The 22,090-nt window shown below is 39.7% G+C and overlaps 1 protein-coding gene across 2 annotated transcripts in view; it reads left to right on the top strand.

The window, feature by feature from the left end:
* Nucleotides 1–22,090, top strand: part of GK (glycerol kinase) — a 270,759-nt gene that overhangs the window by 43,930 nt on the left and 204,739 nt on the right. For both annotated transcript variants that reach the window (XM_053707603.1, XM_053707602.1), the window contains exons 2-4: nucleotides 1,548–1,621; nucleotides 3,583–3,689; nucleotides 17,777–17,854. In XM_053707603.1, the coding sequence (XP_053563578.1) occupies nucleotides 1,548–1,621; nucleotides 3,583–3,689; nucleotides 17,777–17,854 (259 nt within the window). The remainder of the gene's footprint in view (nucleotides 1–1,547; nucleotides 1,622–3,582; nucleotides 3,690–17,776; nucleotides 17,855–22,090) is intronic.

Genomic DNA, 22,090 nt, shown 5'->3' with positions numbered 1-22,090 from the left:
AAGTACCTAATGGCCAATCACACTCTACTTACTTATGCGTGAGGATCTATCAAAAACTTCTTTATGGGCGGGTAAGATGAAGTAGCTCCCTTGCCTGGGTCCAATCACAATCAAGCAACTTCAACTACCGTGGTATAATTTCCTTTTTAATTGTAAATGTCATTTTACATGCCCACAAATTGTATCAACCTCCAACTGCTACATTCTCTTAATACTGCTATATATCACAATCACTACAGTGCGCTCACAATCTCTACTTCCTCAGAACTCCTTCCACAGAGTTTGCGTACAGCGCAGCGCCCACTACACATATACAATGTGAATAACACACCCTGCTACCTATCATATGTACTCCCCACGCCCCCTATCTCTAACTATTATAATTTGCACGTGTTACACAGCCCATACTAAATAACCAAATGTGCAGCTTAATAACACCCACCATACTTGTCAATTATTATTCACTAGCCTAGATGAAGTAAATAAAACTCTATTGGTTTTACAATGGCGCTTGACATAGCACCCCCACTATCCATATAAATCTTTATGTGAAATCCCTACCAAGGGTATTCAAACTCTTGGGTGTATTATACTCCAATCTGTATTCCACAAAGCCTTATTGAGTGGCCCTATGATTAAACACTATTCAACTACTATTTATATATTCAACTTTTGTATTAATCCGTCATCTATATAAAATGTGCTATATACTTTTTTTATTAATGTGACTACGTGGCTATACCTAAGCCTTGTTATGTGACTTATCAGTGTGCACTATTCTACTATGTTGGACTGTACATTATATGTAAATATGTAAGTTTATAACACTATATAGGCCTGTGATCAATCTGCCATATAAAGTGTACTTTACTATTTGAAAGCAGCGGAACTCCGTGAATGTGCCAAATGCTACCTCTACTCTACCTATATTTCCTTGACAGTGTTGTGGGTGTGAATACACTAATAGTTTGTGACTATGTGCAATCCCGAGCTTACGTGTTTGCTTTTCAACAAAGGAATAAAGAAAATGTGATAATAGAAGTAAATGAGAAAGTTGCTTAAAATGACATGACGTGCTGTATCTGTTTGGGTAGCATGCTCCTTTTAATGATTCAGATAGAGCAGGCAATGTAAAAATTCCAGTTTACTTCTGTTGTAAAATTTGCTTTGCTTTTTTGTTATCCTTTGTTTAAAAGCATATCTAGGTAGACTTAGGAGCAGTGATATGCTACTGGGATGCACACAGTTTGGGAACTAAGGATGAGGCATTTGTGTGTAGCCACCAATAACTAGCTGGCTATCCGTAAAGCTTTGCTTCTCCTAAGCCTTTCTAAGCATGCATTTCAACAAAGGATACAAATGAACAAAGCATATTTGATAGCAAAGGACAATTGGAAGTTGTTTAAAGTTAAATGGTATTTGCATGTTATTTCTGAATGATAAAATTTGAAAGGTTTTACTTTTGCTGCCCCTTTTTAGCATTTTCCACTACTTAAATTAGCAAGTGCACTCTAAGCTATATCATTTTATTTTTTCTTCATTTCTAGGTTTTCAATGCAAAAACAGCAGAACTACTCAGTCACCATCAAGTGGAAATCAAGCAGGAGTTTCCTAAAGAAGGGTAATATATGAAAAACTTTCTGTGCAGTGATCTTTACAGCGCATACCTTTTTAATAACTAAAAAACACTTAAAGGGACAGGAAACCCCAAAACGTTCTTTCATAATTTGGATGGAATATACAATATCAACTTTTTATTGTTATTATTATTTGATAATAAATTTATTATCAAATTTGCTTCATTCTCTTTTTATCCTTTCCTGAAGGAACAGCATTGCACTACTGGCAGCTAGCTGTACACATCTAGTTAGCCAATCACAAGAGACAAATGTATGCAGGCACCAATCAGCAGCAGCTCCCACTAGTGTATGATACGTCCGTATTCTTTTTTTAACAAGGGATACAAAGAGAACGAATCACAATTGAAAATAGAAGTAAATTAAAAGTATCTTATGTCTTAAAGGTGTCTTATCATACAAGTTTAATTTTGACTTTCCTAAACCTTTAATAAGAATTTTGGAGTTTTAAAGGTGTGTGTGTGTGTGTGTATATATGTGTGTGTATATGTGTGTGTGTGTGTGTGTGTGTGTGTATATATATATATATATATATATATATATATATATATATATATATATATATATATATACACTCGTCCTAAAACCTGTGTACAACAGACATTTTCTGCAGTGCAGCGGTCCCGCCCGGCCACGCCCCGCTGCTCCTGCCCTCAGTTCTCGCGGCGGACAGAGACACACTACTGATTGATCCTCATGCACCACTGCCTCGCGCACAGTCTATCGCGGATCAGTTGTGTTTGTCTAATGCCAGGTGTGTTTGTCCTTGCGCAGTCTCTACTGCGCATGACAGCTTCGGACAAACTTACCTGGCCTTTTATAATATATATATATATATATATATATATATATATATATATATATATATATATATATATATATATATATATATATATATATATATATATATATATATATGTGTGTGTGGTTTTATCTGGTATACTATGTTCAATGCTGTTTATAATTTAAGATTAACACCAATATTGATCTATTGACATATATCTGCCCTACATCCATTAAACTGAATGAAATGCTCTTTTATTGGTGACTGACTGATCTTGACTGAGAGATAATGCCATTAGTGGTAATGGAAGCAACTGAATTGTACCTTTTTTAAAGGGACAGACAGTAAAGTTAAAATTAAACGTCCATGGTTCTGACAGCGCATGCAATTTTAAACAACTTTCTAGTTTACTTCTATTATAGTAGTGCTTTACTCTTCAACAAAGGATACAAAAACAACTAGACAACTTTGATACTAGAAATGTAGAAATGTTTAAAATGACATGTTGCTATTTGATTTACTGTTTTTTTTTAAATATATACATTATTTAAAGGGAGATGGAAGTCAAAATTAAAGGGACGTGATCCCCCCCCCCCTTTATGATTCAGATAGGTCATGTAATTTTAAACAACTTTCCAATTAGCTTCTACTAACTAATATGTTTTATTCTCTTGGTATCCTTTGTTGAAACGCATACCTATGTAGGCTCAAGAGCTGCTGATTGGTATCTGAAAATATGTATATAAATATATTTGCCTGTTGTTACTGACTCACCCAGTGCATTCAACTAGTTCCCAGTAGTACATATTTGCTCCTTTATCAAAGGATACCAAGAGAATGGAGAAATTTGATCAAATAAGTATGTTGGGCAGTTGTTTAACGTTGTATGCTCTATCTGATTCATAAAATAAACATTTGGGGTTTCATGTCCCTTTTTAAACTTTCATGGTTGACGCATGCACTTCAAAATAAATAAATAAATGGCTTGTATATCTTTCAAACATTCCTAATAGACATAATAAGCTATCCAATAGGCATATCAGCAGTAGTGAAACTAAAATATAGTGTTTTTTAATTTATCTTATGGGAATAATCGTATGTAAAGGACATAATATTCCATTTCTTGCAGTATTTTCTCATTAAACCTTCTGTTTTCTGCAGGTGGGTGGAACAAGATCCAAAAGAGATTTTGCATTCTGTCTATGAATGTGTCGAGAAAACGTGTGAGAAATTAACCCAGCTGAGCATTGACATTAGAAACATCAAAGGTGAAATATATATATCTTTTTTTGCCACAGCTGATTCTCTTATGTATAATAGGAGCTTATGTTTTTTATTACTAAAATATAGGCTTAGCTACTTGGATATGTTGTGAACTTTGATATAACATTTGGTTTAAAACCCTTCAATTTAAGCGTCTCCTTCTCCCAGTGTTCACAAACGTAGCAGCCACACAGGAAACTGAGATGCTAACTGCACACATTTAGATGCTAAGTAAAGGTATATGTACTTGGTGTACATGAATATCATGAAAACAATGCTGATTCACCTAAAACATTGTTAGTATTCAGGACCGTCTTTAACACAGGGCAAAAGGGGCAACTGCCCAGGGCCCAGTTTCTGTTGAGGGGCCCAAGAGTCCTAAAAAAAATAAATAAATAATAATAATTTTTTTTTTTTATGGTTCATACCAGACTGCTGATTTGACATGGGGAACACACACATTCAGTCCTAATACTGTCACAGTCAAAAGTACTCTGCTTATAGTTATTTTTTTTTAAAAAACTGTGCCAGACCGTGCCGGTGTCATGTGACATGCCAAGCTATTACCATGTGCTGTTTTAGATGTGCACTGGGCAGCACTGAATGCAAAGTCCTAACTCAGCATCCAGCCATTCCCACTGCATCATAAGAAGTCCTACTGGGGTTACCAATGTTACCAGGTAACTGCTCTGGTGGTAGGGATTGTTTCTGGGTAAGGCTGACTGTAGGTGCATGCAGCTGGAGCGGCAAGCACGTGAGGATTTGAGCATCTGTGCAGCTGCATACACTGCTTCAGTCTTGAAGCTGTGTGACTCATCTCACACTGTATCCATGCAGCCTTGGACAGACAGCATCCAGTCTGCTGGTCCCCTTAGCCATGCTCTTTCTGCTGTGGCCCTAAGATCAACTAACTGAAGTTTGTTAGGGGAACAGTGCTTTGTAGAATGGTGTCAGTGGGAAGAATAAGTGAGTGCACACACACCAGTCCCCATGCAGCATTTTCTAGTGCAGGGTGAGAGGGAACTTGCTTCTAGCAAAGAAGTGACATGTGCTGCTGTGGCTGATGTATAGTGTCATGCTGATACTTCACACATTAATGTAAGGTTTATTTTTATAGTTTGTTTTCTCACTGTCTCAGATTTTACAGCTTCCCATAGTAGTTCTGCTGTTCTAGTCAGTAAACATATACTGCACCTCCATGCTTCCTCCTCAGTCTTTACCTTGCTTTGCTCCTGTTGCTGCCCTAAATCTCTTTAACTAGCTAACCTCACACCAGAATCACATTCAAAAGAATATTAAATGAATCCACAGTGGAGGAATTTATATATTTATTTACTTATTAGTACTGCTTAGGTCCAGTTTCACATATTGCAATTTATTTCATTTTTTTTAAATGATTAGCTCAGCAGTGGATAATCCACTGCTGGGCTAATAATCAAAAAAATAATTGATTTAGTTGTTTTTTGGAATGTTGGGGAGGAGAGTGAAATTGCATTGGGGGGGGCCCAAGAAAATGTTTGCCCAGGGTCCAGTCAATATTAAAGACGGCCCTGTTAGTATTAAAACACACACGCAGGTACAAATCCCTAAATGTGGATTTCCAAAATCTAAACTTACTCTGAAATCCAAACTTTTTAATTAATACTTTTATTTTCTTTTACAAAATTTTCCCGCCTGTAAGTCACAATCTTCTCTGCCTATGTCTTTTTTTTTGTGTGCTCTAAAATGAAAATAATAGTCTATCTTTATTTAAAACATCAACTTTCGGATTGCAGTACTGTACTTTTCTGAGGGTACTATGTATACAAGAGTATTAAAAATGATATAAAACTACCTTTAACTTACATGTACTGTATAAGCTGTATTTTGACATGTAAATATTGCCTAAATGACATAAGATATTGTTGTTTACACTTGCTCACATCCCCTCCAACTGTCTAATTTTAAAGATGCAAATATTGCAAAATCCGAATTGTTCCGAAATCCAAACCTTTTCCGGTCCCAATCAGTTTTGGATAAAGGGTTTTCTACCTGTATATACTTAATGCTGCATGCAAATGAACATTATGACATAAGAGGAGCACTTTGTTTTTCTCTGTGAATAAGCAATTGGATTTCTAACCAGAGAGCAAAGCAAATTTAATGATAAAAGTAAGTTGGAATATTGTTTAAAATGTCATGCCCTATTGGAATCATGAAAGTTTAATTTTGACTAGACTGCCCCTTTAAGTAATTTATTTTTAGAATCTTGTCACCATATATTGCAGTCAGGGTTAAATAAACTTGGGATATGTAAAATGCCTTTTACAAACTTGTTCCCCATACCCATTAATTGTAAGAGAGGCTTAGTTGTTGTAGTGCTCATAATCCCTCCAGGAATGGGAATTTAGCTAGTCTGAACATACACCAATAAATAAAAACTGATCACACACATGCTGATGGTCATTTCATGGTAAGGAATGTTTGCATCCACCAAACACTGAGGCTGGGGTTCTCTGGGGGGGGGGGGGCATTGTGGGATCCTCCCAGTATAGAGACCTCTTTACAGATACAAGAGTAACCTTCTTAATTTTCTTAGTAATTCTGAAAATGGGAACTTCACATTTAATTTTGATTGTTTGGAATAGCTGTTTGTAACATTTTGCTGCATGTAAGCGCCTTAAAGGGATACTAAAACCAAAAATGTTTCTTCATGATGCAGATAGAGCATACAATTTCTTTTTAAAGATATGATGAGTCCGCGAATTTCATCCTTACTTGTGGGATTATGCCTCCTGGTCAGCAGGAGGAGGCAAAGAGCACCACAGCAGAGCTGTATAAATAGCTCCTCCCTTTCTTCCCAACCCAGTCATTCTCTTTGCCTGTGTTAGTGATAGGAAGAGGTAAAGTGAGGTGTTAGTTTAAATTCTTCAATCAAGAGTTTTTATTTTTAAAATGGTGCCAGTGAGTACTATTTTATTACAGGGTGTAGTCGTATTCCTTGTCAGCCTCTAGAGTAGAGCTACAGGTGGCTTTAAAGTAATGGAAACTGGTGGGATTAAATTCTCACTGCACCTCCCATACTGAGTGCTGCCCTTCAGAAAATGGTCTTAGCAAATATTAACTAAGGCCCTGTATGTCTCCACAGAACTGCAGGAGGGAGAAGACCTGTTGATCCTGTGGGACCGATCATGCAGTCGCTTAGCATAGAGGTATGTGCAGCTCTTTTATTTTTCTGGGACAGTACTACCTCAGAAATGGCTGTGTATATATTACATATCTCATAGTGGGGTAATGTACCTTTATTTTAAGGGCTCCCCTATTTACTATGTACCACTCAGCTTTCACATAATAAGTTATGGCATTGTGGTGGGAGAGAGACACGACTAGGAGCTATATTGTGAAACGGACTCCTACTGTGAATGTTGCTCTGTTACATATATCTCTTATATAATGAGACAGTAACACTGTGCCCGATAATTTGAAGATTTTCTGGCAGCACGTTTTTATGCAGGCACTGGGGCTAAGGAGAGTGGCTTTAGAGACATTTTAACCGGGCAGGATACCGTGTGGGATGTGCCCGATAACAGTGAGAAATATAACCTTTGGTTTATTGTCTCTTTATTGTTGTGGTAACAAGAAAAAGAGTATATTTGTCAGGCTAGGATAAACATGCACTTTTTATGCCTTGCTCCGGTGTTACGTTTTGTAACAAACTTAGAAGGTTCAGTGCGATCTCCTGGTAACCTTTTTTTATTATAATGATGTCGACTTGGAGAGTTTGTATTGTTACGCCCACGAGGGGCGGGGTTTTGTTTTGGCGCCTTTCTTCATCTGCATATTCCATCCATGAATGTCTATGCAGTCTCTTAGATGGGAGTGTCACGACCACAATGGGTGGGGCTTGGGTCAACTGAGACCGCACTTGCTCTTTGGTATGTCGCATAGAGCAGTTTCTGAGGCTGATACAGGCTTGATGAGCTCTCTGTGTTTGTCCTAAGTGGGTCCGGATAGCGCTGTAGATGCGATCCGAATCAGTTTACAATATGTGGCTTTTCTAATAAATAAGATTACACATTTTATACATGAAAAAATATCTATAGTTTGTGTCTCAGTCTACGAACTATCTATACACAAGGATGTACTATGATGGATATGTGTTGCATGCTTACTTGATAACATGATACATTTAGCAATTTTTTGTAAGCCGGCGATGTAAAGCAGGCTGAAGTATACGTTACTGTTTAAAAATTTAAAGAGACAGTAAAGTTTTCTATTTGTTCATTTTATTTGCCATAATTTCTCTGTTTATTGTTTAAGCCATCCTTTGGCATGTAGGTTGGACATGTACGCAGTAAATTAGTTGATTTTAACATTTAAAGAGACGGTAACAGAGTTATCTGTTAGTCTTTCTTAAAGGGTTTTTACTGTTTACTTGTTTGTTTAATCTTAGGATGGAATAAGTTTGCACAACATATGAATTACTTCTTAATTTTAAAAAGACAGTAACGTTTGTGTTGCTTTATAAAAAAAAAAATGATAATTTTGTTTCTTTTCTGACCCCCTACTACTATGGGAGTCTGTTGACTGTGGTCAACCTATGCCACAACTTTCTTCTATAGTGTTCTAGAATAATTATGGCCCACATACAGTGTCCTGCGCTTCCTCTAACATTTCATACATCAGTTTTTTTCCTATGTAGAAGTAAATGTTTCTAGAGGAATTAATTTCAATCGGCATGCTTGATTTAAAGATTGCTATCTCAGATATTTCTTCCCTGTTGACGAAGAGGAAGATACTTCGGGATTTTCTGATAATGAATTTTCTGGCTCAGATAGAATAATCTCTTTATTTTGGTCCTGAGGTTGTTTTTCCTTTGTCTTAGCTTGTCTACCTCCATTTGTTACTTAGGAGGTTTTAGCTATTCTGGACGACTCTGTCACTATGGGTGTTCCCTAGGGCGTCCGGTGAGTTATTGGGATGGAGAACTGCATTCCCTTTTATCAAAAGGATGTTTTCCCATGGTCAACCTAGCTAAGAGTTCTACGATACCTTTAGAGGATAGTAAGAACTTAAAAAAGGTTCATACCACAAGGCTTGTAATGGCAACCAGCTGTGTTTTGCTATCGTCACTAGTGCGACGGCGTATGGTCCGATGTGTTTTCTGTTACTACTAAATCAGAATCTTCCCTGGATAAGGAACCGGGCTAGGATAAAAGCATTTTGAGTTGGCTAACTCTTTTCTTTCAAAAAGTTTTACAACAAAATTATAGGTTTCAGGTTTCTCTGTTCCAGCTCACCGAGCCTTTTGGTTAGAGCCCGTTTCTATAGGTGTTGGCTCAAAGTCTTCACTTTTTAGCGATTTCTTGCAAGGGAAAGACTTTGTTGGGCTCTGGCTTGACGGAAGTAATTCTTTTTGAATTAACACAATTTACATATTAATCATACAAATAATAAGTGATCTGCTGTTGAATCAGGCAGGACATGCCCCTGATCCGGGACCGGATCTTGTGGAGGGCGATATTCAGTCCTTTCTCAGGCTTGGGTTGAGATGTTTGGGTTCCCTGGGAAATAGATAATAGGGTCCTAGGGAAACAGGTCGGAAGTCAAGGAGTTTTTTCTCCCAGAAGTTTCTGTTTTTTTCAGGATTGTCTGCAGTGCCGTTAATAGGAGAACCATTCTTGCATGGTGTTAGAGGTCTCTCCTCCCTGAGTGTCTTGTTCCCATTCCAGTACTGGAACAGGAGCAGGGTGTTTTATTTAAATCTGTGTGTGGTTCCCGCAATAAAAGAGGAGGGAATCTTTAGATCTGTATTAGACCTTAAGAGTCTGAACAGGTTTCTCATAGTTCCTCGCAAGATGGAGACTATTTTACCATTCTTTGATCCTGGGTCAATTTCTGTTGACAGTGGATTTAAAGGATGCATATCTTCATGTTCCTGTCCACAGATATCATCACAAGTTCCTGAGGTTTGCCTTTTCAGTCTGGCCACGACGCCCAGAATTTCACAAACGTTCTGGGATCTTATTGGCGGTTCTAAGGCCGCGGGGCATTGCGGTGGCGCCTTATCTGTACAATATACTGATCCAGGCGTTGTCTTTTCAATTGGCAGGTTCCATACCATCCTTGTGCTTTCCTTCCTACGGACCCACGGGTGGAAGGTGAACCTGAAAAAGAGTTTGTTAGTTCCTCAGACAAGGGTACCCTTTCTGGGAACCCTAATAGATTCTGCTTCAATGAGGTTTTTTCTGACGGAGGTCAGAAAACTATAAATTCTGTATACATGTCGAACTGTTCAGTCCCCGTCCGTCCGTGCAGGAAGGTAATCGGATTGATAGTGGTGACAATGGCCATCGTTCCGTTTGTTTTCATCTCAGGCCTATGCAACTAAGCATGTTCAGGCAATGGAATGGAGATTATACAGATTTGTTTCCTCAACTCTATCTAGCTCAAGAGACAAAGGTCTCTCTTCTATGGTGGTTGTCGCTGTATCATCTATCCCAGGGGACCTGCTTCTGCAGACCCTCATGGGGGATAGTGACAACGGATGTCAGCCTGTTCGGATGGGGAGCAGCCTTGGGCTCAGACAGAGTCTCTCCTTCCCATCACTATCCTAGAGTTGAGAGCAATATTCAATGCGCTTCAGGCTTGGCCTCAGTTGGCTTCGGCTCTATTCATCGGATTACAGCCGGACAACATATCGACTGTAGCTTACCTCAATCATCTGGGAGGAACAAGGAATTCCTTAGTGATGTCAGAAGTAGCCAAGATAATACAGTGGGCGGAGTCTCACTCTTGCCATCTGTTAGCTATCCACATCCCAGGGGTGGAAAACTGTGAGACAGATTTTTTGAGCAGACAGACATTTCATCCGGGAGAATGGGAACTCCATCCGGAGGTATTTTCCAACCTGATTCTCAGATGGGGTAGGCTGGAGGTGGATCTCATGGCATCTCTTCAGAATGCCAAGCTTCCGAGATACGGGTCCAGAGATCCCAGGCCAAGCTGATAGATACCTTGGCAGTGCCTTGGTCTTTCAGCCTAGTTTATGTATTCTGTCTATTTGCTCTCCTCCCTCGGGTGATTGCTCTAGTCAAACAGGAGAGGGCATCGGTGATCCTCATCGCCTCTGCGTGGGCTCGCAGGATTTGGTATGCCTATTTTGTGGACTTGTCCTTTCAGCCACCTTCCATTGAGGGAAGCCCTGCTCATTCAGGGTCCCTTCCATCATCCGACTCTAGTTTCTCTGCAGCTGACTGCTTGGAGGTTGATCGTTTATTTTTATCTAGACGAGGTCATAGATATCTTGTTTCAGGCACGTATGCCTGTTACTAGGAGGATTTACCATAAGATATGGCGTAAATATCTTTATTGGTGTGATTCTAAGGGCTACTCATGGAGTAGGGTTAAGATTTCCAGGATTTTGTCTTTTCTCCAAGAATGATTGGAGAAGGGGGTGTCAGCTAGTTCCTTAAAGGGACAGGTTTCTGCTTTATCTATTTTGTTACATAAGCGTCTGGCAGATGTTCCAGATGTACTTTCTTTTTGTCAGGCTCTGACTAGAATCAGGCTTTTCCTTTCTCTTCCTAACTTCAGTTGAATGACTGGAGTGGGAGGGAAGGGAGGAGCCATTTATACAGCTCTGCTGTGGTGCTCTTTGCCTCTTCCTGCTGACCAGGAGGCGTAATCCCACAAGTAAGGATGAAATCCATGGACTCATCGTATCTAAAAAGAAACAAATTTTAAGCAACTTGAAAATTTTAAGCAACTTGAAAATTTACTCCTATTATCAATTTTTCTTCTTTCTCTTGCTAGCTTTATTTAAAAAGCAGGAATGTGATGCATAGGAGCCGGCCCATTTTTGGTTCAGAACCTGGGTTATACTTGCTTATTGGTGGGTTAATGTAAGCCTCCAATAAGCAAGCGCTATCCATGGTGCTGAACCTAAAATGGGCTGCCTGCTAAGATTTACATTCCTGCTTTTAAAATAAAGCTAGCAAGAGAACAAAGAAAAATTGATAATAGGAGTAAATTAGAAAGCTGCTTAAAATTTCATGCTCTATCTGAATCATGAAAGAAAAAAAATTGGGTTCAGTATCCCTTTAAGAGCCGGCCCATTTTCGGTTCAGCACCTAGGTAGTGCTTTCTGATTGGTGGCTAAATGTAGCAAACCAATTAGCAAGCTCAGGTGCTGAACCAAAAATGGGCCGGCTTCTAACTTTACATTCCTGCTTTTTAAAATAAAGATAGCCAGAGAAGGAAGCAAAAGGGGTAACAGGAGTAAATAAGAAAGTTGCTGAATCATGAAAGAAATAAAATTGGGTTTAGTATCCCTTTAAAACCTTAAGGACCACAGCACTTTTCCATTTTCTGACTGTTTGGGACCAGAACTATTTTTACATTTTTACAGTGTTTGTGTTTAGCTGTAATTTTCCTCTTACTCATTTACTGTACCCATACATATTATATACAGTTTTTATCGCCATAAAATGGACGTTCTAAATATGCCATTATTTTCATCATATCTTATAATATACTATGAAAACTTTTATAAAATCTGAGGGAAAAATGGAAAAAAACATTTTTTTCTAACTTTGACCACCAAAATCTGTTACACATCTACAACCACCAAAAAACTCTTAATGCTAAATAGTTTCTAAATTTTGTCCTGAGTTTAGAAATACCCAATGTTTATATGTTCTTTGCTTTTTTTGCAAGTTATAGGACAATAAATACAAGTAGCACTTTGCTATTTCCAAACCATTTTTTTTCAAAATTAGCGATAGTTACGTTGTAACCCTGAAATCTGTCAGGATTTTCTAAATATCTCTTGACATGTATATATTTCTTTTTAGTAGACAACCCAAAGTATTGATCTAGGCCCATTTTGGTATATTTCATGCCACCATTTTACCGCCAAATGCGCTCAAATAAAAAAAATCGTTCACTTTTTCACAAACTTTAGGTTTCTCACTGAAATTATTTACAGCTTGTGCAATTATGGCACAAATGTTTGTAAATGCTTCTCTGGGATCCCCTTTGTTCAGTAGTAGCAGACTTATATGGCTCTGGCGTTGCTTTTTGGTAATCGGAAGTCTGCAAAATGCCGCTGCGCACCACACATGTATTATGCTCAGCAGTGAAGGGGTTAATTAGGGAGCTTCAAGGGTTAATTTTAGCTTTAGTGTAGTAGACAACCCAAAGTATTGATCTAGGCCCATTTTGGTATATTTCATGCCACCATTTCCCCGCCAAATGCGATCAATTAAAAAAAAATTGTTACATTTTTTACAATTTTAGGTTTCTCACTGAAATTATTTACAAACAGCTTTTGCAATTATGGCACAAATGGTTGTAAAAGCTTCTCTGGGATCCCCTTTGTTCAGAAATAGCAGACATATATGGCTTTGGCGTTGCTTTTTTGTAATTAGAAGGCTGCTAAATGGCACTGCGCACCGCACAACTTCCCACCTGACACATCCCACCCCCTGAACCCTCCCTGACCCCCCTCAAATAGCTCTCTTCCCTCCCCCCACCTCACAATTGTCACCGCCATCTTAAGTACTGGCAGAAAGTCTGCCAGTACAAAAAAAAAAAAAAAAAATGTTTTAATTTTTAAACCTCCCCAGTGTTGGATCCCCTCTTAGCCCCCAACCTCCCTGATCTCCCCCCGCCCCCATACAGCTCTCTAACCCTCCCCCCTCTACCTATTTGCCGCCATCTTGGGTACTGGCAGCTGTTTGCCAGTACCCAGTTTGCCCCCAAAAATTGTGTATTTCCTTCTAAAGAAGAGGAGAGTCCATGGCTTAATTCATTACTGTTGGGAATTAAGAACCTGGCCACCAGGAGGAGGCAAAGACACCCCAGCCAAAGGCTTAAATACCTCCCCCACTTCCCTAATCCCCCAGTCATTCTTTGCCTTTCGTCACAGGAGGATGGCAGAGGAGTGCCAGAGTTTCGGAGTAGTCTCTTATGGAGGGTAGTACTCTTCGCAGTGGGACTGGAGTTTTAAGTAGTCCTGTCAGCCTCTCAGTGAGAGCCTGGGCAAAAGTTAGATTCCGGAGATGCAGGGAGAGTCTTTCTGTGAAACAGTCACAACTCATATTAACAGCTCCATAAGCATTCACCATTGACGAGTTTCACTGCCTGCTTTCTTCACTCAAGTCCATGTCAGGAGCGAGGCTACTAACCTGTCACACTTGAAGGGCTGTGTTCCTGTTTCACAGTGTATATTCTGGTAAGATTGTTTCATTTTTTTTATAAATAATAACATAGAAGACAGGGTCACAGTGTGGCGCCTTTTTATCTTTACAGAATCAAGGGTTAATATTCCTGGAAGGGGAATTATTGAACAGGGGGGTTTATACATGATATTGTTTATTGTGTCATTGCTGCGTTATGTGCGAGATGAGGCTCTGGCAATGTGTTTTATTTTCAGGTTACTTGCGGAAACTTGCGCTGCCATTTTTTGGCGCGCATTTCCTTAGTGCAGGGGCGGTCCTGCCAGGCACCCCATGTGACTGGTTGTGGCTATCTATCCTTCCTGTTGATCTGTGGTGCAGGAGACGTAGCGGTTTCTGTAGTCCGGGTCCTAGGAGGTGATGAGTGCCCCGGCAATTGGTGGTATAAAGGTGCCTTTTTAATAAATAAAGTTAGTCTAACCAAGCACGCAAGCGATGGAGGACTCTTATGTGTTGAAAGGCTCTCCTTCCTTAATAAAGTCTCATTCCTGTGTTTATTGTGAGGAAGTTCTGGTAGATTAGCCTGCTCAACTATGTTCCACATGCCTTGATAAAGTTACAACATCTAAACGGATGTCTAGTACTACTGAGCCATTCACCTCTGTAGGTTCTTTTCCTACATTAATTTCCGATTGCACATGCAGCACCCCGGGGTCCAACTGTTACTCCTTTGGGAGAGATTCGTTGGCCATCAGACTTTGCGGACCAACTGGAATCAGCGGTTTGGAAAGTGATCTATGCCTTACCGTGTTCTGCTAAGCGCAAGCGTAGAGTTTATCATAGCGACCCGGCCCAGGGTTTGTCCTCGCCGATGGAAGATCCAGTGGCTGTATACGATGACGAGGCCCACTCCGATTCTTAGGAGGAGGCCCCTTCTGGGTCGGAGTCCGTGTCATCTAAACCTCCTGCGATTCCGGAGGAATCTGCAATTCCTAAGCTTGACAAGGTATACGAGGACAGGGTAGTGCCTCAGTCTTTCCCGGTTCCCATTAAGATGGCTAATATTATTAAGAACGAATGGGAGCGATTAGGTTCTTCCTTTTCCCCTTCTTCCTTTAAAAAACTGGTCTCCGTTCTGGACTCTCAACTTGAGCTGTGAGGGACCATCCCTAAGGTAGATGGGGCAATCTCTACGCTCGCGAAACGGACGACTATTCCCCTTGAGGATAGTTCGACGTCTAAAGAGCACATGGATAAAAAGCTGGAAAACATGTTGAGAAAGATGTTTTAGCACACAGGGTTTGTTTTTCAGCCAGCAGCGGCAGTTGCGGAGGTCGCTGGAGCTGCGACATATTGGTGTGAATTTTTGTGTGAAATGGTCGAGGGGGAGACCTCCATCGACGTGATACAGGAGAAGATTAAGGCGCTGAAGATCGCCAATTCTTTCATTTGTGATGCCAATATGCAAATTATTCGCCTGAATGCTAAGGTGTCAGGTTTTTCTGTTTTAGCGTGCAGGGCTCTGTGGCTAAAATCTTGGTCTGTGGACATGACTTCTAAGGCGAGGATGTTGTCCCTGTCTTTTCAAGAAAAGATCCTGTTCGGTCCAGGATTGGATTCAATCATATCCACGGTTACGGGAGGCAAGGGAGCCTTCCTACCGCAGGATTAGAAGGCTAAACCTAAAGGATCTACTTTTCGTCCCTTTCGCGCTGATAAGGCCCAGCGCCAGCAACCCGCTGCAAAAGCAGACCAGTCCAAGGGATCTTGGAAGTTGGCTCAATCTTGGAACAAGTCTAAGCAGAACAAGAAGCCTGCCATAACGAAATCGGCATGAAGGGGCGGCCCCCGACCGGTCTCCGGATTACGTAGGGGGAAAATTATTTCTATTCTCAGACGCATGGTTGCAGGACGTTCAGGACCCTAGGGTTCTAGAGGTGGTCTCCCAGGGTTACAGGATAGGGTTCAGATCCCATCCGTCTGAGGGCAGATTCCTTCTGTCAAACCTGTCTTCAAGACCAGAGAAGAGAGAGGCCTTTCTAGAGTATGTGAGGGATCTCGCCTCTCGGGTTATCGTACCAGTACCCCTAGCAGAAAGGGGTCTAGGGTACTATTCCAACCTATTTGTTGTTCCAAAGAAGTAGGGCATGTTCCGCACGATTCTGGACCTAAAGTGTTTAAACAAGTTTGAGTGTTCCATCGTTCAAAATGGAAACGATCAGATCTATTCTGCCCCTAGTTCAAGAGGGACAGTTCATGACAACTGTAGACTTGGACTCTTACCTTCATGTGCTAATTCACAGGGACAACTTCATGTTCCTAAGATTTGCATTTCTGGACCAACACTTCTAGTTTGTGGCCCTTTCTTTTGGTCTGGTGACGGCCCTGAGAGTCTTCACGAAGGTTCTGGGGGCGCTGCTTGCACGAGCGATTTACAATGCTCTGATGGCATAGCCTTCTCTGGAGTCGGTTAGTTGCATCAGATTCCAGACCGACAACATTACCTCGGTGGCTTACATCAACCATCGGGGGGGTACAAGGAGCTTCCTCGCGATGAGGGAGGTGTCTCGGATTCTGGAGTGGGCGGAGACCCACGACTGCTCGCTCTCGGCGATTCACATTCTAGCTGCTGGGATATTTGTCCTGTCCCTGCTCTTTCCACCTATCTAGCCTCCAGACCTAGATATGTTATGGAGCATCGGGGGACTCATTAATTTCCTGGAGTACCTTAGGGTATGGTATGGGATTGGGGTTCCTCAAGTCCTTTGAGGGCATGTTCCCTGTATATGGATCCTTCTTTTTGGGTCCTTGTGTTCTAGGGAGTTTGTCTCCCTGGGTGTTGCCTTTGTAAAGACAACCGTGGGTTGCTTTTAGGTGTTGAGTGTGAAATGTTCCTTTGGATTTCCTGGTCTCAGGTTCCCTTTTGGGGTGCAGATGCGGTCCTTATCTTTAGTCGGGTACCTTCTTGGGTGTCGTGTCCCGTGGGGCAGACGCTTCAGAGGTTGTTGCACCTGTCGTTCTCTAGGTCTGAGTGGTCTCTAATTCGGCTTGGCCGGTGGTGTAACTGATGTGCAGTTACTTGGGCTCGGGTTTACTCCACGTCATTTGTACTTATTTTTTCTTTTTTGGGTGTTGAGTAATTCAGGCCTTTTGTACCAATACGTTTTTGCATTTAGTCTCCTCTAGCTTGGGTATTGTTTTCCCAAAAGTAATGAATGCAGCTGTGGACTCTTCCCTTACAAGAAGAAAAACATAAATTATGCTTACCTGAATTTAATTTTCTTCTGAAGGGAAGAGTCCACAGCTCCCGCCAGTGCTTTTGTCTCTGAGGCGGCTGTGCATTTTTTGTTCTTCTGGCACCTTTTTTTTCACCCTATTTCTCCTACTGTTCCTTTTTCCCTTGGCAGAATGACTAGGGGATGAGAGATATTGGGGAGGCCTTTGGCTGGGGTGTCTTTGCCTCCTCCTGTTGGCCAGGTTCTGAATTCCCAAAAGTAATGAATGCAGCTGTGGACTCTTCCCTTCAGAAAAAAATTAAATTATCAGGTAAGCATAATTTTTTATTTTTCATTTTTTATTACAATAACATTTTCTGTAGTGTAGCTGCCCCCCCTCAATAGCCCACCCCCTCCCCCTCCCATATCCCTTGCCCAACGTCCCAAATTTCCACACCATCGGTGCAAGACCAATTTTTTTTTGTTGTTGAAAAAAAATTAGATTCGGCGTGCGCCCTCGTCTGTCCCCCCCCGGCCGCATTTGCCAACTACGGCGCAACTCTCCAAAGTTACAGTTTTTGGGTTGCATATAATATGATTGCACAAAATTGTGCTCTTGTTAAAAGTTTTGTGAGAAGTATATACAATTTGTAAAACACTTAAAATAAATATGCCTTCAGGACTGAAATTTAAAGTACTTCTTTCTTTTTCTTTCAGCAATTGGTGTTAGTAACCAGAGGGAAACAACTGTGGTGTGGGATAAGACAACTGGAGAACCTCTCTATAATGCTATAGGTATGTTGGATTTAGTTTCACTTTTGAGTTTTTATTCCAGTTTGTTGCTGATTGTTGAGATATATGTTCCCACCCAAGTCAACTGATAGTTGATAAGACATACTGGACCTCAGACCTACATTCATCCATCATCATGGTCAGGCTGGCCTAGTGGAACACTGGGAGATTTCTTGATAGGCCGCAGCAGCTGTGGCTTGGCTGGCCAGAATTTAAGCAGGTCTAGAAGCAGCTCCAGCATTACAGGCGCTTGCATTGGGAAATAAGAATGTGCACATTTTTTTTCTGGGATAGATTATTGTTGGGGGTTCAGTGGCCCTGCCTCTTTTACTGTATTTTTCTAAGCCCCTTCTCAGACAGCACTACCACAATCTGAAAATACTCTGTCCCCCCTTGTCTCTGCCTGAGTAAGGCGCTAACATGAACTAAGGTAAGATCGGCCCAGGGGCTTCTGACCTATGTAAACTCTGTTTATTGTTAATGGCATCTGTTTCTTTGATGTGTGCTGCTGTCCCTGTCTGGGCAAGTGCTTTCAGACCCTCTCTCTGCAAATCACTGTAGGACACAGTACTTTTAACCCCTTTGCTCCTATAGGAGAGGAAAAAAACCTTCTCTGATTGAATGGTATATCCAAAAGATTGGATAAAAAATAAGGGCCGCACAGAATACTGCCTACAAATAAGAATATAACATTTCAAATTCAAAAAGTACAAATATGCAACAAATAAATAAATATATATAATAGTTAATATACTGAATAGTTCAATATAGATGTGTGGCAGCTCCTCTTGTGACCAACGGTGCATTGGTTCATCTAAAAGAAGTAAAAACAAGATGAGTGTAAGCATCTAAAAGAAGATTTTATGCTTTCATTATTGTTTTCCATGTGCATCTGATTTGGATGGTTACACTATGAGGCGCCCCTTGTCTTGTTTTTACTTTTTTTCTTCTCTAACTCCTCACTTTTTATATAGATAGATTGATCTATCAATCTACAGCCTCTACAGATTTGAGAAATGGTTTACAATTTTTACAGGGCTGTTTTTTATTTGTAGTCCTGCCCTGTTGGTCATATTCATTTTATGGAACTTATTGCTGCCTTTTTTTTTTTTTTTTTGCAAAAATCTAATTGGACAGAGTATGATAATGACTTAATTTCATGTTAAAGGGACATAAAGATGCATTTTTATAATTTACACAAATAAATTGAAATTACTGACACTAGTTAAAGTGAATATAGGAATTAATGGAATAACATTAGTACATTCCGGTGCTACCCCCCATATAATATATACAATCAGGTTTATTGGGAAAGAACCTAAGTGGGGGTTTGAAAGAGCACTCCTTCCTATGGATTACGTATTAAAAGTCAAAACTTTAATGGTGTTAAGTTAAAATGGAGAATATAATCTCCTAAAGTGTCAAATAAACCATCCAAAATAAACAATATTACTGTTGGCTTATTTGACACTTAGGTTCTTTTCCAATAATCCTGATTGCATTTTTTATAATTCTTATATTTGCAAAAATACTGAATTGAAAAAAAGCACAAGTTTTTATTTAACTGCATTATAGTGGTAGGCCACATGTAAGCTTCCCAGCATGCCTGCAATGCAGCTAAAATTGTTGCTGGCACTTAGAACGTGTGTGTGCAAGACATGGACGGGACCCTTGCACGGTATTGCTGTGTTGGCAGTCCACATACACAAGAAACTTATTAGAATAGTTTTAATAACTTTGCAAAGGAGCATATTTTGCACACAAAAAAAAGCAAAAATACTTCTAATGAAATTAAAGATGCTTTGTGTAAATTTTTAATTTAAAATACACTATTGTGTACTTCAAATTCCACTATTCTGTCCCTTGATATTTTAGTTAGACTTGCAGCATCTAGAGCAGAGCTTTCCAAACTTTTTTTACATCTACATCATTTTGCGACACAGTAATTCAGTTGTACTAGCAAACAGGAGGTTAAACTAACTTGTTTTAAGAGATACGGACACATACATAAATTATATAATAACGAAATGTATTTACAAGTAACAGTATGTATATGCAAGAATTAAAAAAAAGTTTAATAACACCAATAGTTGCTTACTATTTTAATGGGATGTATGAGGTTGATGGAATGAAAACAGTTTCTGAATATTTGGTGGAATATTAGACACTCGCAATTTTAAGCTTCCCCTTCCTATCCATATGTCAAGAGCAGGAACAGCAATGCACTACTGGGAGCTAGCTGCAAAAAAACCCCACTGACTTCTGACTTCAGCTGAGCGTTTAAGCTGCCGCCCTGAGAGCTTGGTGAGTCTGATTGACTACTGCCCACGCTGCAAACACACTGCTATCCCAGTCACTGACTACACATGCAGCCACGAGCTGATTGAGGAGACTACACGTGCAGTCAGGTGCCAATGTGCCGCCAAAGCCGCCAATGGGAATAGTTTCAGTTCCCACTGAGCTACGCCAATAGATTAAGATGATCTGTGACCCCCTAGGTATTAATCACGTGTCAACCATGTGATATGCATAGCAGACAGGTGGAAAGTCAGAAACCAAAAAAAAAAACATTTAAAAAAATTAAAATGTAATATTTTTTTTGCTGAAGCAGGGACACACCTACACACTGCTGCCGACGCACTAGTGTGTCCCGACACACAGTTTGGAAAGCACTGATCTAGAGTGAAGAAAACTACTACATTCATATTCAATGTTTATTGACAGCGAGCATTTCTTTGTATTATCAATCTGTTTTGTAACAGTGCTAACCTGCAATGCAACAGTCATTTACCTGCAAATAAAATGTAAATATGTATCAGGAAGTATTGTAACAAGTGTTTGTGTCAAATTCTGAAGATTATAATACATTTTTGTTTGTATAAAAGTTTTCTTGTCAGAACAGTGAGTGTTCCTGCTGTTTTTAGTAAGATAAGCTAAAAAGTGAGAATCTATGATACAGAACAACCCAATTGGACAACTACATGTAAATGTTTGACTACACAGCCATTCCCCCCATTCTTTTCTAATTTTTGCAGTTGGGCAGGTTTAGAATAAAGGGTAAAAGTACAGCCACAGGTTGCGTACTTTAGATATTGTTTACAACAATTTATGTTTAGGAACAAGCCTACAATGTATCATTCCTTGTTTATAGGTCATTTCTTTAGAAATGTCTGTATGACTCTAGCCTTGTACTTTCAACCTGAGTCCATAGTATTAGATACCAGACAACTGAGCAAAGTAAATTATCAACTTGTAAATTGTTTTTAAGGTCTTCAGCTGGAGGATTTCAGTAGAGCTTAAACATCTAAGTAAATTATTAAACTTTTTTTTTAACTTATTAAAAACAATGTAACATTTTTCTTTCTTTTTTTTTTTTCTTTTCTTGCTTTTTAAAGAACATTAGGAAACTAAACTTCTTTAAGCTGTTTTATAAACACCTCAGTGAAAGTAAATGATAATCAACAAAAAAATGCAAGAATGTAAAGCGCCAACAAAAGTTTTAACTTTACCCAGTATTTCACTTAGGCACCAGGAATAATATAGAGGAGCCAGATACATATATTTTTTAGCAGTGTTTTTGCTTTAGATATATTTAGGCTGTGCAAAAAAAGTTAGGGACTCGAGAAAAAAAATGATAGGTGTCACCACTTTTCCTTGGCTCCCAGGATTTGTCATGCATTGGTTTTAGTCCTTCAGTGCTGACCGTTTCTTACAAGTTGAAGCCGTTCTTTGTAGATGCTTATAAGTTATTCTTCAGTTTTTTTTATTTCTCTTGTAAGGTGTATCCAGTCCACGGATCATCCATTACTTGTGGGATATTCTCATTCCCAACAGGAAGTTGCAAGAGGACACCCACAGCAGAACTGTAATATAGCTCCTCCCCTAACTGTCATAGCCAGTCATTCTCTTGCAACTCTCAACAAGCTAGGATGTTGTAGGAGAGAGTGGTTAAATATAGTTAGTTTATTTTCTTCAATCAAAAGTTTGTTATTTTTAAATAGTACCGGAGTTGTGCTATTTTATCTCAGGCAGTAAATAGAAGAAGAATCTGCCTGAGGTTTCTATGATCTTAGCAGGTTGTAACTAAGATCCATTGCTATTCTCACATATGTCTGAGGGGATTACACAGATGAGGTAACTTCAGCGAGAGAATGGCGTGCAGTTTATTCTGCTATCAGGTATGTGCAGTTATAATTTTTTCTAGAGATGGAAAACACTAGAAAATGCTACTGATACCGG

The sequence above is a fragment of the Bombina bombina genome, chromosome 3, assembly GCF_027579735.1.
Source record: "Bombina bombina isolate aBomBom1 chromosome 3, aBomBom1.pri, whole genome shotgun sequence".
NCBI classification, from domain to species: domain Eukaryota; kingdom Metazoa; phylum Chordata; class Amphibia; order Anura; family Bombinatoridae; genus Bombina; species Bombina bombina.
The sequence above is the reverse complement of the archived record's forward strand: the minus strand, read 5'-3'. Positions and strand labels throughout refer to the sequence as shown.